Raw genomic sequence first — 16,688 nt, forward strand, 5'->3', positions numbered from 1 at the left:
CAAACAGTACAGTCCTCAAAGTTGTGTACAGGTAATTTGGCAAAAACCAGGACATGTACGTACCTGATAATTTGTCCCTCCTCTTCGGGAGTAGCAGGCCTGAGACCCAAGACTATGTGGCAGACCTAGATGAATAAAAAGAAGTGGAAAACGGCATACAGCATTTCAAAAGCAAAATCAGTCAAAGTTGTACAACTGTGGGGTGTACTGACCTGGAAAAGCAAGTTTAGAAACTCAGTGGCCAAAGCGCTCTTCACACTCCATATCTGGTAGTCCTCCAGGGTCAGGTGCCCCAGCTGATAAGGAGTGAGACAACACAAAGTTGGTGATGTAAGTGTACTGGGGAGCCCCCACAGTAAATTTTTCTGAAATCAGCATCTCTACATGTATGACAGCCATTCCATTCCAGTGCCTGTTGAATTCCAACAGAAGCACACCTAATTCTACTTAATAGGGTATTGATTAGGTGATCACCTAAACCAAATCTTATTTAACGAGGAAAAGTATAAAAACCACTGCTCTGGTCATCACTATCCTCTTGAGATAGGACCAGCTGGATGGCAAAAACAGTGCTAGTAGTACCTCAAAAGCAATTGGAATCAAAAAGTAACTACTGACCATACCAAAAGAAAGGTTTTGAGTGAGGAAAAGAAAGGTTCAATTTTGGCTTTACTGGCAGAGGGATACAGTGAGCGTCAGGTTGCTTCCATCCTTAAAATTTCTAAGACAGCGGTTCATAAGAACAAGGACAAGCAGCAGATACTGGGGACAACAAAGCTGCAGAGGGTAAAACCGACTCTCCACTGACCGGGATGACCGTCAACTCATTCGAATGTCACTCAGCAACTGTAGGATGACATCAAGTGACCTATAAAAAGAATGGCAAATGACAGCTGGGGCGAAGTGCACGGCAAGAACGGTTCGAAACAGCCTCCTAGGGGCAGGGCTCAAGTCGTGTAAAGCTAGAAAAAAGCCCTTCATCAATGAGAAGCAAAGAAGAGCCAGGTTGAGGTTTGCAAAAGACCATAAGGATTGGACCATAGAGGACTGGTGTAAGGTCATCTTCTCTGATGAGTCCAATTTTCAGCTTTGCCCAACACCTGGTCGTCTAATGGTGAGACGGAGACCTGGAGAGGCCTACAAGCCACAGTGTCTCGCACCCACTGCGAAATTTGGTGGAGGATCGGTGATGATCTGGGGCTGCTTCAGCAAGGCTGGAATCGGGCAGATGCGTCTTTGTGAAAGACACATGAATCAAGCCACGTGCAAGGTTATTCTGGAAGAAAACTTCTGCTCTGATAATGTTCCCCAACCCCGAGGATTTGTTTTTCCAGCAGGACAATGCTCCATGCCACACAGCTAGGTCAATCAAGGTGTTGATGAAGGATCACCAGTTTAAGACCATGTCAACGCCAGCCCAATCTCCAGACCTGAACCCCATTGAAAACCTCTGGAATGTGATCAAGAGGAAGATGAATGGTCACAAGCCATCAAACAAAGCTGAGCTGCTTGAATTTTTGCGCCAGGAGTGGCATAAAGTAACCCAACAACAATGTAAAAGACTGGTGGAGAGCATGCCAAGATGCATGAAAGCTGTGATTGAAAATCAGGGTTATTCCACCAAATATTGGTTTCTGAACTCTTCTATAGTTTAAACATTAGTATTGTGTTGTTTAAAAATCAATATGAACTTGTTTTCTTTGCATTATTTGAGGTCTGAAAACACTTAATCTTCTTTGTTATTTTGACAATTTTTCATTTTTTGCAAATAAATGCTCTAAAGAACAATATTTTTATTTGGAATTTGGGAGAAATTTTGTCAGTAGTTTATAGAATAAAACAAAAATGTTAATTTTACTCAAACACATACCTATAAATAGTAAAATCAGAGTGATAATTTTGCAGTGGTCTAATTTTTTCCAGAGCTGTATGTATATGTATATATATGATTCTGTGACTTGCATCTCACCTTGGTTGTGTCATGCATCTTCAGGACGCCCTCTACTATGTCTGACACGCTACTGTGCTGCTCCTGAAAGGTAACAAAATTTATCAGCATGAAGTAGAAAAATCAGAGAGCGCGCGCACGCACGCACGCACGCACGCACGCACGCACACACAAATGAGTGTGTATGTGTGTGTTCTGTATATAATGTTATCCAACAGATAGATAGCTAGAGAGTAATTCCAATGTATGTAAACTTACAGGGAGTGTGTCTGTGCGATTGTCCTTCCACACCTCCAACAAGGCAACCACCATTTCATGGAGTTCATCCCGAGACAAAATCCCATCACGGTCCACATCAAACACTTTGAAGCAAACTAGCAGTGAAAGAAAGTGATGTAGTGGTGAAATAAAATATGGTTTTATATTACAATATAGCAACAAAACTTTTATTTTAAGCCCACACCTTGCAGTTTAGTCTATTAGCAGGAATTCAATATATTTCCTTTTCTGACAGATAGCGGCTACAAAGATGAAACAGTCTACACTAGTTATCATAAAAAGGCTTGGTATAATTATGTGAAGCCTCTTGGATTTATTTATCGACAAAGATTCAAAACCACAGCAGGGTTTACATTTCTGCCTTTCAGCAATGGGTCCCCTGCAGCACGCAGAAAGTCCACAAGAGATCTCTTTAAAGTCGATGTGATTGTCCCGATTCTCATCAAAGGCATGAAACAAGCCTGAAAAACAAGATCAATAACACAGATAATATTTATACAAAGTTTTTTAAAAGGGGTGTATTCACCGGTGATGGCATGAATGAAAAGAAGAAAGACTATAATAAGACCTTGTAAATTGCTTTCAGAAAGTATTCAAACCCCTTTACTTTTTTCATATTTTGTTAGGTTGCAGCTTTATACAAAAAAAAAACAACCTTCACTTCATTTTGTCCATTATCAATCTACAGAAAATACCCCATAATGACCAAGCAAAAACAGGATTTTAATTAATTTTAAATTTATTAAAAAGGAAAAACTGAAATAATCACATTGACATAAGCATTCAGACCGTTTACTGAGTACTTAGTTGGCAGCCATTACAGCCTCGAGTCTTCTTGAGGATGATGCAACGAGCTTTGCACACGTGGATTTAGGGATTGTCTGCCATTCTTCTCTGCAGATCCTCTCAAGCTCTTGGTCCTGGTTGTTCCAAATTTCTTTAATTGAAGAATTATGGAGGCAACTGTGCTCTGGGAACATTCAATTAATTGAAATTTTTTTGTAGCCTTCCCCAGATCTGTGAGTCACCACAAGCCTGTCTCTGAACTCTGCAGGAAGTTCCTTCGACCTCATGGTTTGGTTTTTGCTCTGATAGGCATCGTCAGCTGTGAAACCTTATATAAACAGGTGTGTGCCTTTCCAAATCATGTCCAATCAATTGAATTTACCAAAGGTGGACTCAAATCAAGGTGTAGACGTATCTCAAAGATGAGCAAGAGAAATGGGAAACACCTGAGCTAAATTTAAAGTGTTATAGCAAAGGGTCTGAATACTTGTGTCAGTTTGATATTCATGGGAATTTTTTTTTTTTTTTTTTTAATTTTAGCACAAGGCTGCAACATAACTGTGAAAAGTGAAAGGGTCTGAATACTTTCTGAATGCACTGTTGCTCTAATGTTTGTCTACATATATGATCAAAAAACTCCTGCAACAAAGAGCATCTGAGAAATGCACTTGAATAAATATTGTCTAACCTTCACTGAGTGAGGCATGGATGGGAGGAGAGACCAGTGGGACAAAGGTTTCTAAGTCAAAGCGGCCGGTTCTGGACTGGGCTTTCAGCAGCCAGTAGCGCTTCTCCAAGTCTATAATGTCAGACTCCTCCACTGCAGGAAAAAAGGAGAGGTGAAGTCAGAAATAGAGAAATACAATCAGCTGATGTACTCATCGAGAAGATCAGTTCTCCCTGTTTCACTTGTTCAGGAATCAAAAGAGAAGCTAAGTTTTTGTTTTCTTCTTTTTTGTCTTAGTTTAAGTTTATGCAGAAAGTTCAAGTGGCCTCCTGTCTTATTTCATTGTAAATTCTGGTGTTCATACTAGTTAAGAATACACATAATGTATTGTATGTACTGTATAGTTGAATATGAACATTACTGTCATTTTGTTATTCTATGCTTTCAAAGCATTAGTAACTGCAGATCAGATGTATACATCATTTTCCTTTTAGTCACTACACCTTCCATTTCACACAGATAAAAAGACTCGATGGGTATGGGAGATCTGATCATTTCTAAAGAATACTGGGTTTCATAACAGCAGTGTTACACACAAAGAAAACACACACTCAACCGAAAGGTTACCAATAAATAAAGGGGAAAGAAAAATAAGATATATAAATAATAATACTAAGTACACAAAATGTCATTGTGCAGGGCTGGTATAAAAAGTGCAATACTAGATATTTAAAAAATAAAACATATACTGTGTGGTGCATAATGTAGGGGCATTAGTGAGTTCAAGTAGTAAGACCAATTGCACTGTAAACAATATGGGCTTTTACAATACATATAGCTACCAGGGGGGTAGGTAGGTATTTGGCATTAAAATGGAGAAAAGCAATATTAACTATTAAGGTACAGTATAATTAATAATGAATAAGGTAGTAAGAGCAGTAAGAAAACTTGAGCAACTGGGCCTGTATTCAAAGACGGGTGCTGATGACTGGTAGGTGGACAGCTGTGTAGGACCATGGAAAACAACACTGACACCATCCCTCACTGAGATACACTCTTCATCACATAATAGCTACTGGAAGAAAAGACCTCCTATGGCTCTCAGAGGAGCACCTTGGGTGGAACCAGTCTGTCTCCTCTGCCTTACCAGAGTGTGCTGAAGTGGTGGGAATGTATTGTTCATGATAACCAAGTTGGTCATCATTCTACTCTCAACCATGAGTCCATGCTCACCCCTTCTTCAACATACCATAGTGTACAAAATGGCAGTACAATTGTTTCTATTAAATTTCATGAAAGGTTTTTGTGGATTTATGAAACTTTAGCAAAATAAAATGTAATTTAGTGCAGGTTTCCATCAACTACATTTCATTTCTCTCATTGTTGCAATGATTTTTTTCATTTTTCTTTGTATTGATCCATGTGTATCCTGTGGTGTGGAGTGTAGTAAAAGGATGAGTCAATTACAATAAACAACAATTGAAATCAACCAATCAAAATCGTTAGTTAAACAAAAATCTCAAACATTCTCTGGCTCTCTTCTATGTTTTAGATCAGTGTAAACGGAATAAGTTTGGGTTTTGGATTGCTGGACAAAAAATAAATATACAGACTTAGGAATTGTGATGAGCATTTTTCACTTACTCCTCAAGAATCAGGAAATACCACTGACAGGGTAAAAAATTATAATTTGTTGCAGCCATACTGAAAATGCCTAAGTTAAGTCATTAACTGATAAAAATTTAGTACCTATTTATACTGTTGTTAATTTCAGCACTTAAATGTTGACCTAGTCAGGAGCAGAGTAAACATGACAGTGGTCATTGATACCAAAACAAACCCAGGGTGGGGTTATGTTATGGACAATGGGTGGAATTGTATTTGGCTCAACTTTTATCGAAGTGATACAGATCAGACCAATATAGCATATGAAGCTCTGCCAGGGTCAATGAACCAGCCTCCCCCTTTCAAATTGCTAATCCACTGCTTAAGGTAATAGGATTCAGCAGCTAACCAGCTAGCCTTTGGCATGAAGCCAATACATATGACAGGTGTCAAAACACAGACAGACAAATTAAATGGCACGTCATTCCTGGTAGATAATCTACTGCGACTTCCCAGTTAGGCTATTAAAACAACGTCCTGAAAGCTTGTTTCTAGCAGCTCTTGGCCACAGTTTCTCAGATGGGATATGCTGGTTGTGGCTGGCTGCTGGTGAAGCAGCACCCTGAAGAATGGACTGTCTGAGAGGGGTATTCCCCTCTCCTCCAGGTTCTGATTCCCTGTAGTCCAGAGGTGTACATCAGGGCAGTTGACCATGGCCTGACTGGGGAGCACTCAATCACCTTTTTACTGCCACTGTTCAACACTGCTTCCTGGCTCAGATGTTTTAACTTAAACACACTATAGGGAACTGAGTATTAAATTAATGATTTAGAACTTCAAGGGGACTATGGATATTGCATGGAGGAACTATATGACACTGATAAATTATTGAGAATTATGGACTAAGGCGTGGAATGAGCACTAGAGATCACCTTTACATCTCAAAGTCCAGTTGGACATTGTTAACTCAACAAAAACCAGGGAAAAACACTTCCTTAGCAATAATCATAAAACAAGCACACACACCAACACACTGGTCCTAAAGAACAAAGCTAAGGCTAGAAAAGCACATGTACCATGTTCTGAATATCTTCTGAATAAAAAGGAAAGTTCGTCATGCTAAACATTCCTAATGACAGCAGTGCAGCTTTTCTATAAAAAGCATTTTCTACTCATTATCCTGACTATGGATTGCCTCCTTTACACCTATCCATTTCAGCGTCGTAACTGCTTCTAGAAACATCGCTGTACTGCTCAAGGCTACATTAGTGTCACTCTTTGTTTAGAATTAGGGCAGACTTTAAATTTTGAGTTTGGCAGTCCACTCTGCCAAATGCTAAAGGATCTTAAATGCATTAGAGGTATATGAGCCAACAGGCTTGCACTTTTGCCATCCATGAGATACATAAGACAAGCACAGCATCAGAGTCTGTTTGACTACTCAGCCATAGTTCTATAAGCAAACACTAATATGGATTCCTTGAAAAGTGCAATATACCACACAAGTAGGGCTGGGTATTAGTATTTTTCGATACCAGTGCTGATGGTATCGAATTCAAAGTGGTTGTCTGCATTTTGTCAAAACATAAAAAGCCATACAAGAACTTGATAAATAAAATGCAGTGTAAAATTGACAAAAGAACTCTGATATATATCAGGAATTATCTGATCAAAAAAAAAATAAGTACAAAGAGAGAGTGTATGAAAAGAAAAAGTAGAGTAGGTCCTGTAAACACATTTCAGTTGTTATCCAAAAAGTTTTGAGGTTTGATATCCAGCCCTACTCACAAGTCTAACAATGAAGGATATAAATTCCTATTTATTTCTCTTTAAACCAATGAAAAAAGTAATCAGATGAAGTGGCCTTTTATACTAATGCCAATTAAAAGGCATAACAAGATGACAGCAACTTGAGCTCAAATTTGAACAAACTTTTCCCTCAATGGCCGTTCCAGAAGTGACCACGACCTTCTCTTACGAACAGTACCGGCCCCAAATTGTTCCGTAAATTTACTGCTAATGTTTCTATGGTAGGTGCACTGCTGGCCTGATACCCACCTAGAGGTGCGACTCTCTCCGACTGGCAGCAGAGATACCATACCATTATCCAGGGAACATCCTTAGAGAGGTGTTGCCACAGCCAGCGTATGTCATAGTAAATTCCCTGCAATAGCCTTGATCAGAAACTACGTCATCCTGTCCGAAAAGCTGTTATTCCCAAGGATTTCTAATATAATATTGTGACAGAGCCAAAGGCTAGCAAGTCAGCAGAGGGTTCACTGTGATAAGCTCTGCCATGAGTCAATTGTGACGTTCTTCTTCTGGAAAGAGTCATGAACCAAGAGTGTGTCAGTCACTCTCTATCCAACTCAAACACACAAACACACAAACAAACACACAAACAAACACACACACACACACACACACACACACACACACACACACACACACACACACACACACACACACACACACACACACACACACACACACACACACACACACACAAAGAGTTAAGAGGATAAAGTGGGAGCAGGCAGATTAAAAGGCAGTGTCCAGGTTCTCTGGACAAGACAGACTCTTTCCAGTCCTCTGTCCTTAATTGACAAAATAAAGCCTAACTAAATTTAGTTGGCCTGCAACTTTAAAGAACTGTATCACTTTTTTTTTTTTTTTTCCCCCAAGTACTGACTTTAAAATTTGGTTGACACTGAAAACTTTAAGAATTTCTATAATAAATGGTCAAATGAAGACCTAAAATTTGACATACAGATCAAAACACAACTTCTTTTTGAGTTGCAAATCTACATGTCTTGCATATATAGCACAGTCAAACAAAAAGGAAGGCCATGCAAGACAAAATTCACAAACAGTGAAAGGAAATCCCTAAGATAGCAACTGGTTTATGTACTATCTATAAACATGCAATTGCTGGGGATAGGTATTGTTTGAAAATTTTCTGCTGCTTAGACTAACTTTTCCTCCCCCAGTTTCAGTTTGTATACCTCAGCTCAGGATATCTGCCAATACCAAGTACCGATCTGATAATAGTGCTCTTTTCCTCCCAAATGTAAAATCTTCACACCTCACTTTGTGGAACTCACTGGAATTCTTATGTAACATAATATGAGGTCAGGGATTGGTGTGGCACCAAAAGCTAAATCTGTGACCTGTTGTGACTGAATGAATGTAAATAATAGAGGAAAACGGAATTTCATAATGAAAAGGACCAAAAAAAAAAAGGCATTTAATGTGGATTGGTCATGTCATGGCTGATACCTGATCCACTGAATAAGATCTGTATCACCACTGATGCCAATCTGGTGTATTAGATTTATGCATCCCCAAGTACTTTTTTTTTTTTACATTTTGTATTTTGTATTTGCATTGGACAATGACAGTGTAAGAGGCAGACAGGAAAAATTGGGAGACATGCAATTGACATGCAACAACAGTCCAACGGTATTGCGCTTTAACAACTAGGCTACGAGGCACACAGTTCTGTTTTTTTGTATGTAACTCACACACACAAATGCACACGCACACACAATATACTGATACCGGTACTGAGAAAGTGCCAGTTTACTGTGCAACACTAATGAGTTCCGTAGAAGAGTGAAAATTATTTCAGAAAAGCTTTAAACAGGTTGTGCAGCATAGTCAGACAGCTGCAGCTTGGGTCCATAGGTGCCATATTTACATAATTATTGACAGTAGTTTACCCTCTAGAGTAGTTTTTCCACTAACAAGACGTTTAATAGATGAAGGCAAAATGTTTGCGTGAAATTTACTCACTTTCTGATTCACCTGATTTTCTGAAGTCATTTTAAAGAAAAAAACTCGAAAAAAATTCTACATCAATCATTTAAATTAAGCAAGAAAAACAAAACCAACTCAAATACTTCTGTAAAAGTCAACCTTGGCAGCCAAAGCTGTCAGTATTTTAAATAAAAAGAAATATGGATATCACAGCTATCAAGCATCTACAACCACACTACCAACTAGTGGGAGGAGGATATAGAAAGCAGCAGTGGGAGGGGAGAAACCTGGCTAAGTGAAGGACAGCTGGAATTATGAAAAAGGAAACCTCAGTGATTAAATCAGGGTGATAAGTCGAGCCTGTCAGTCATTTCTCAGGCACTCACTGCCACTGGGGGGGGGGTATAAAAATGCAATTTCAACTGAGCTTTAACAATTGTTATGAGGCTTTTGTGGTATTTCTTGAGACATATGCACTCTACAAAGGAGACAGAAGGGGAAGGAAGATTAAGCAGGGGAAGCAGGTATTTATTTTGAATTTTCCTTGTTTTCACAAGTATGTTTGATCATATTTTAGTAAGACACCTCCTTTTTTTCTGATCTGATACTTTTATTGCAAACTCAACATTTCCTCCACGTCTACCTGTTGTCTTGGTAATTAAAGCAAAATTTACATTTTCCCAGCACTACTTCCATCAGTACAAGTCACATCATACTCACCACTCTGTTGTAAGTTGTTCTTTTTAACAAAAATATTGTTTCCATTCACTAATTGCAGTCAGTTCCACTTTGCCAATTTTTGATTAGTGTTAGGCAACTGTCAATGAAAGTCAACACTTCCTGCACAGATGTTTCACCTTTAAAGCCAGAAGTTCCAAGTGCATAATCCATCTCATTCCTGGTAGGCTTTTAATGTTTAAATTAATCAATGGTGTGTTCAACAGAGAGCAGATTGGGGATTATGACAAGACTCTGTTGTACTGATGGAAACTCATGGTATAGTACAAACATCAAAAACATAAAAAGCAATTAACAATAGACTACCACCAACTACAGTTTCTCTGGGCAGGTTTTTAATAATACTGAGTGTGAACATCAGCTAGTAAACACATTTTCCCATGTGGACAAGCAATATTTGCAAACAGATTCATTCAGAGTGTTAAAGAACTCACAATGTGTGACGCCAGCCAGGGTCTGGTAGAAGGTTGGTGTGTCGCTGTCATCAGTGAGTGTGACACACACCCCTCCAGACAGAAGCCATCTGGACAACGTGAAGGCTTCCTTGTTCTGCAGGAGCCAGTTCCTGAAGCGCTCATAGTTGACCTTGTCACCCTGGCATAACACACAAACACACAATCAGGTTGGTCTGTATCTGTCACCATTATCATTATTTTGTATCGGTATTTAAACCTGTTTGTTCATTTCATGATGCTCATTAATTAATGTTAATTAAATGTTAACTTAATCTGAGGAATGTAAATCCTCAATTCTCACCGTAATCCCCCAATGTTGGACACTGTTAAAAATCATTGGTCCAGAGACTGCCTTGAAATTACTAGCTGACAGACCACCTACTGCTTCCAGCAACATTTAGTCAGGCTGGAGGGTATAGGTACTGGAGGTAAGTCTTTGACTCAGTAGTGATGCTTAAATGTGTGTAATCATGACAAATTCAACTTCTTATGGATGTTGTAAAACTCATCATACCTCCAAGTTAAACTTTATAATGGAACATGACAAATGAGCTAAGCTGTTTTACAGGGAGTAAAGAGGCATAGACTGTTCCTAAAGAGAAAAAAAAAAGATAGCGAACTTACCCAAAATACCTCATAACATTACATCTAAGTATTTATAGTACAGCTATGAAAAAAATCACTTTTAGCAATCTAAATCATCACTAGTACATGTCTTGTTGATTCTCTCGAGAACTGACATTTAAGTTTGGTAGCATGAGAGCTTGGAATATCAATATCAAGGTAATGAGGTAATATTTGGGAACGACAGGGTAATATTGGAGTAACACCACGGTAATTAGAGAAGTAATTAGCCTGTTATCATCTTACTAATAATAATGAGATTATTGTAATATCTGGGTTTAATTTCTAGTAGTAAGAGGGTAATAATGGCTAAAAAAATCTCAGTATTAACATGGTAATTATAAGATAATTTACTTGAAATAATCAAGCCATGACAGGGTAATATAGTTAGGTACATAAGTATTTGAAGACTGACACAATTTTCGTAATTTTGCCTGTGTACAACACCACAATGGATTTCAAACGTAGCCATTAAAAAGTGTTTGAATTGTAGACTTTCAGCCTTAATTCAAGGGCTTTAACAAAAATATCGCATTAACCGGTTAGGAATTAAAGCCATTTCAAACATAGTTCCTCATTTTCAGGGGCTCAAAAGTAATTGGAAAAACCAACATAATTAAAAATATAAGGATTATTTTTAACACTTGGATGAAAATCCTTTGCAGACAATGACTGCATGAAGTGTGGAACCCATGGACATCACCAAATGCTGAATTTCCAGGCCTTTACTACAGCCGCCTTCAGTTGCTGCTTTTTTGTGGGTCTTTCAGTTTTCTCTTCAGTAAGTGAAAAACATGCTCTGTTGGGTTGAGGTCAGGTGAGTGACATGGCCATTGAAGAATATTCCAATTATTTGCCTTGAGAAGCTCTTGTTTTGATTTCACTTGTATGTTTTGGGTCATTATCCATCTGTGCTGTGAAGCACCACCCTATCAGTTTTGCACCATTGGCTGAATCTAAGGAAGATAGGATAGCCCTATACACTTCAGAATTCATCCTGCTACTTCTATCAGCAGTCACATCATCAATAAACACCAGTGACCCAGTTCCACTGGCAGCCATACATGTCCATGCCATAACACTGCCTCCAACATGTTTGACAGATGATGTGGTATGTTTTGGATCATGAGCCCTTTCTTTCCTTCTGCATACTCTTCTCTTCCTATAATTCTGGTACAAGTTAATCTTGGTTTCATGTGTCCAAAGAATCTTGTTCCAGAACTGGGCAGGCTTTTTTAGATGTTCTTGGAAAAGGCTAATCTGGCCTTTCTGTTCTTGAGAGTTACCAGTGGTTTGCACCTTGTGATAAATCCTCTCTATTTACATTCAGGAAAGCATCTCTTGATTGTAGATTTTGACAATGATATGCCTACCTCTCAAGAGTGTTCTTGACCTGACTAGTGTTGTGAAGGGTTTTTCTTCACCAAGGAGAAAATTATGCGATCATCCACTTAAGTTGTCTTCAGTGGTCCTCCAGCCCTTTCAGTATTGCTGACCTCGCCAGTGCATTACTTCTTTTTAACAATATACCAAATTGTTGATTTGGCCACTCCTAAAGTTTCTGCTCTCTGATAGGTTGGTTTTGTTTTTTCAGCCTAATGATGGCCTCCATCATTTCCATCAAAACATTTCTGGACTGTGTAATTAGAGTTCCAATGAACAACGACCAAATGAAAATTCAACACTTTGAATCAACTCCTGACTTTTTATCTGCTCAATTTGTCATGAAATAATGAGGGAACAGGCCACACTTGGCAATGAAGCTGATTGTCAGTCAATTGTAGAATTAGTTTGGAGCCTCTGAAAATGAGGGACTATGTATAAAAAAACGCTTTAATTCCTAAATGGTTAATTCAATATTTTGTTAACCCCCCCCCCCCTTTGAATTAAAGCTGAAAGTCTGCACTTCAGTCAAATCTTGATTGCTTTGTTTCAAATCCATTGTGGTGGTGGGCAGAGGCAAAATTACAAAAATTGTGTCACTGTACAAATACCTTTTTTTGATACTATTTATGGTCTGCTTTTTTCATTTTTTAATTACATCTCTAGATAATCGTAGCTTTCAAGCTTGTATATAGTAGCTTGAAAGCTACTATATACAGCACGTAATCAGTATTACTTGTGATCTCACTGATATCAGCCACACTGTTTAATGTTCAGTCTTGTACAGCTGTATCGGAGCTGTGTTACATTCATACGAACCAAAATAAAATTGCTACTGCTGCTGTTTCACATTAAAAGACCTTGGAATGGAAAAACATGGATGGCTTTTATTATTACTTTATTACTTTATTATTATTATTATTATTATTATTATTATTATTATTATTACTAAGTCCAAGAGGAGTTAACAGAAACATTTGACTAGTATGTGTGTTCTGATGTGTGTCTATGTGTCGACAGACAAGCTGTGGTGTTCTGCTGACCTCAGTGAAGCACTTCTTGAGGGAGTTTGGAACTTCTCCATCCAAGACCAGCAGAACTGCCTCTATGTCTTCCCTGGCAGCATATCCTCCGAGATCACTGGCAAACAGGCTGAAGAGGTCTGTGAGTGCACACACGCACACACACACGGTGTCAGAAAAAACAACAACCTTATAACAGGCAGGGAGGCTTCTTGCATGTAGCAGCAGTAAGGACAATAGAAGATACAATGGTGATAATGTCCTGATGGGTTAGACTGCCTGCAACACATCAACCACAACTGTCATAATAAGAATGAGGAATTGACAGAGAGGAAGAGAGATGAACAGTAAGAAAGAAATGTGGACAAGAAAAAAAACAATTCAATTCCATCAGGGTTGTTAAGCATAAAGTAAGGAATTCATCAATGAAGGAAATTTTTTTTCAGTATCTGCTTGCTTTCATGTCTGTTTTAACACCAGTGAAGTTATCTCCACCTTAAAACACAGTAAAGTCCAAATGAATCCTCCTACAACTGGATCTAAGTCACACGAACAGAAAGAACCCCTTCTAATGCGACTTGTTAGCTTTAATTGGGAAGTTGCAGGAGTTATTTGTCTGAAATTACACATCCTCTTTATTTTGTACAAGGACAATGTGAGATGATTGACAGTTGGAGTATTTTCAAGGTTTGGATGGGTATGAAACTTCCCTGGTTTATTTATCAGTACAAAAGTTGAGCAAACTGTGTTTGAAAAAATCTGGTTCATTGATAAAAAGTCAAAAAAGGGGCTGTATATAAAAAAATAACAAGTTAATTATGATTCCCAAAAGGCATTTTGATAAGAAAAATCTGATAAAATGCTTAAAAATTCTGTTGCGAGTACTTCTAAAGGTGAGTGAAAGCTACAAATTATGCTTTGTCGAAATGCAAGAACACTCACCAACTTTAATTAAATTTTGGAACAATTCAGCAACGACAGTGCAGTGTTTTTTCCCCAACTACAACAGCAAAGCATTTTGAATTTGCTGCAGCTCTGATTTGGGTCCCTGACTGGCTTCTTTTCTATAGCAACAGTGGAAAAAGCTCATGGGTAATATTTAAAGCCAAGGCGAACTGACATAAAAAACATTATTTCTCATAAACAAAATTGAAATAATTCAAAACTATATTTTTAGCCTCAATACACAGACAGGGAGGTGGATGTAACAGCAGTGCAGCTTGAAGTGAAGAGGAGAAAAACGGAATCTGCAGGTGTAACTGTGTTACCTCAGGTGTTACCTCTTGTCAGGTAACACTAATAGAAAACACGAGGCTGGAAATGAAATTAACTCATGCCACTACTTGAAGAATTTGACAATTAGTCTGTTTCCATATGTATCACATGAGACTCCAAAAGATTCAAAACTCCCTTCGGTGCTGTCTGCAAAAACAGACAACAATATCGAGCGTAAAGTAACCTTTAACCTTACAGTAACCTTTTCAAAAATAGCATTCATGGACACACCTGCACTAAATATACAGTAGAGTGGACACAGAATGCAATTGCATGGTTGCCGGATGCGTCACATAATCAGTTTGCAGTGATATTACAGTCATTTTCTGCATTTTTGCGATCCTCAGAAGAGCATGAAATTACCCTTGCATGGTGCTTCACTAGTTCCTGTAATTTGTGTTATGTGGACATGGAAACCTCAATGTTTCAAATGATTTAAGTTTAAACCGCACTTCTATTGTAGTTGAAATATCAGATCAGCAGATACAGTATGTGGTTTCACATTCCTGTCATGTCAGTATTGGCATCAAATTGTGCAACAGTATACAATCAAGGCTTTGATCTTTAGATAAAACTATGCAATAGGAATAAAGGGGGGCAGATACTTTGCATTTTTATGAAGTCTGCCATGGCGGTTATGCTTCCAACCATGTCTGTTTGTTGTTGTTTGTCAGCAGGATTACACAAAAAGTACTGAACTGATTTGCACCAAACTTGGTGGAGATTTTGGGGCGGATCCAGGAATTTTTAACACTTTCCTTAGCATGGCGAGATAGGAAATGTTATTTTTTGACATTTTCAACGTTTTTGTCAATATTTGGCCTTGGCAGAGGTATGCGCTCTATTGAGTGCCATTCTAGTTTATCCCGCACACACTGCATCTGCCTTTCTGCTTGGGGAGAACCTGCAACTTTTATACTCACATTGTATGGATAAACTGACAAGCCACAACATTGGTCTCACCCTGAACTTAAACATGGAACATTACTTTGTGCAATTCTATTATGAATGGAAAGTAAGAAGAAAAAAAAAGAATAATGTGGTGCAGCAGACGGCTGGAGGATGCAGACAATATGGTGTCTGTTCTGCAATGAAAATCAGTTTTATTTCACAGCAGTATCAAGAGTACAGTTTTAGCCACAACATGTAAAATACTACTGCAGTAATATTGTAACAAGCTTATTAGTTTATAATGGATATTTTGACAATTTATAATGGATGTTTAGGGAAATCGGACTGTGCACCTGATCAAAGTGCAGACAGCTGACCAAAATTTTTGACATGTCAGAAATTCATCCAATCGCCTGAGAGTCAAACTGTTCATCGTTCAGGTGATTAATCTGCACACAATGATAATCCTAATCATTTTGACCTCAAATTGCACACCCAAGACAACCAACTATGTGGCAGAAATTTATTTATTTATAATTTATTCTAAAATAAATTGGGGGTGACCAATTTGGTGTCAAAAATGGACTTGATTGGGCTTAATCAGCATCTATCCCGCTTAATAGCTAATGCTGAGGAACTCTCTACCATATACAAATTAGTTCTTATTTGGTATGTGCCGTTTATGGCTGAATGTCTTTTTGACACTGGATTCTGTTCAAGTCAGTTTCTTTTTAAGACATATGAAACATTGTTGATGATTGGAAACATTCATGGACTGTGACAGATTTAACACATGGAGGTAATTAGGACAACAACATGAAACCAACACAAGATATCAACATAGACTATTAACTCGTTATAAACAACTTACATTTGGCCTTCTCCTCATCGCGTCCTCTGGTCAGAAGTACCAGACCCACAATCAGATTGTTGAAGTGTAGCCCTTTAGATGAGCCTCCAAATGAGGTATAAATAACCTAGAAAACACAAAACACATAGCAGAAGGTGAAAAAATATGGAGAACTTCACACTCTCCTTGTGTTCACACTGTCTGCAACATGATCAAAAAGTTAGCAGAAGTCCTATCATTTACAGAACTGACAAGGAAACTCAGTGCTAATGTGTGGATGAGTGACAACCTTGTCAACTCATAACAGATTTTACCAAAGACATGACGTGTCACCAGTGAGACTGATTACAGCATTCTCTCATTTCAATGTCAATTTAGTTGTGTTTCACAGACAATAAAATGGCTT

The 16,688-nt window shown here is 38.3% G+C and overlaps 1 protein-coding gene across 8 annotated transcripts in view; it reads right to left on the reverse strand.

Annotated features, from left to right (window-relative positions):
• The window catches only part of usp32 (ubiquitin specific peptidase 32), an 84,902-nt gene that overhangs the window by 31,331 nt on the left and 36,883 nt on the right, over positions 1-16,688 (reverse strand). For all 8 annotated transcript variants that reach the window (XM_040131515.1, XM_040131511.1, XM_040131509.1 and 5 more), the window contains exons 3-11: positions 16,304-16,409; positions 13,288-13,406; positions 10,217-10,376; positions 3,702-3,833; positions 2,581-2,688; positions 2,207-2,322; positions 1,970-2,032; positions 213-296; positions 64-125 (exon numbers count right to left, since the gene is read on the reverse strand). In XM_040131515.1, coding sequence (XP_039987449.1) covers positions 64-125; positions 213-296; positions 1,970-2,032; positions 2,207-2,322; positions 2,581-2,688; positions 3,702-3,833; positions 10,217-10,376; positions 13,288-13,406; positions 16,304-16,409 — 950 coding nt within the window. The remainder of the gene's footprint in view (positions 1-63; positions 126-212; positions 297-1,969; positions 2,033-2,206; positions 2,323-2,580; positions 2,689-3,701; positions 3,834-10,216; positions 10,377-13,287; positions 13,407-16,303; positions 16,410-16,688) is intronic.

The sequence above is a fragment of the Xiphias gladius genome, chromosome 7 (assembly GCF_016859285.1).
Source record: "Xiphias gladius isolate SHS-SW01 ecotype Sanya breed wild chromosome 7, ASM1685928v1, whole genome shotgun sequence".
Taxonomy (NCBI): Eukaryota; Metazoa; Chordata; class Actinopteri; order Istiophoriformes; family Xiphiidae; genus Xiphias; species Xiphias gladius.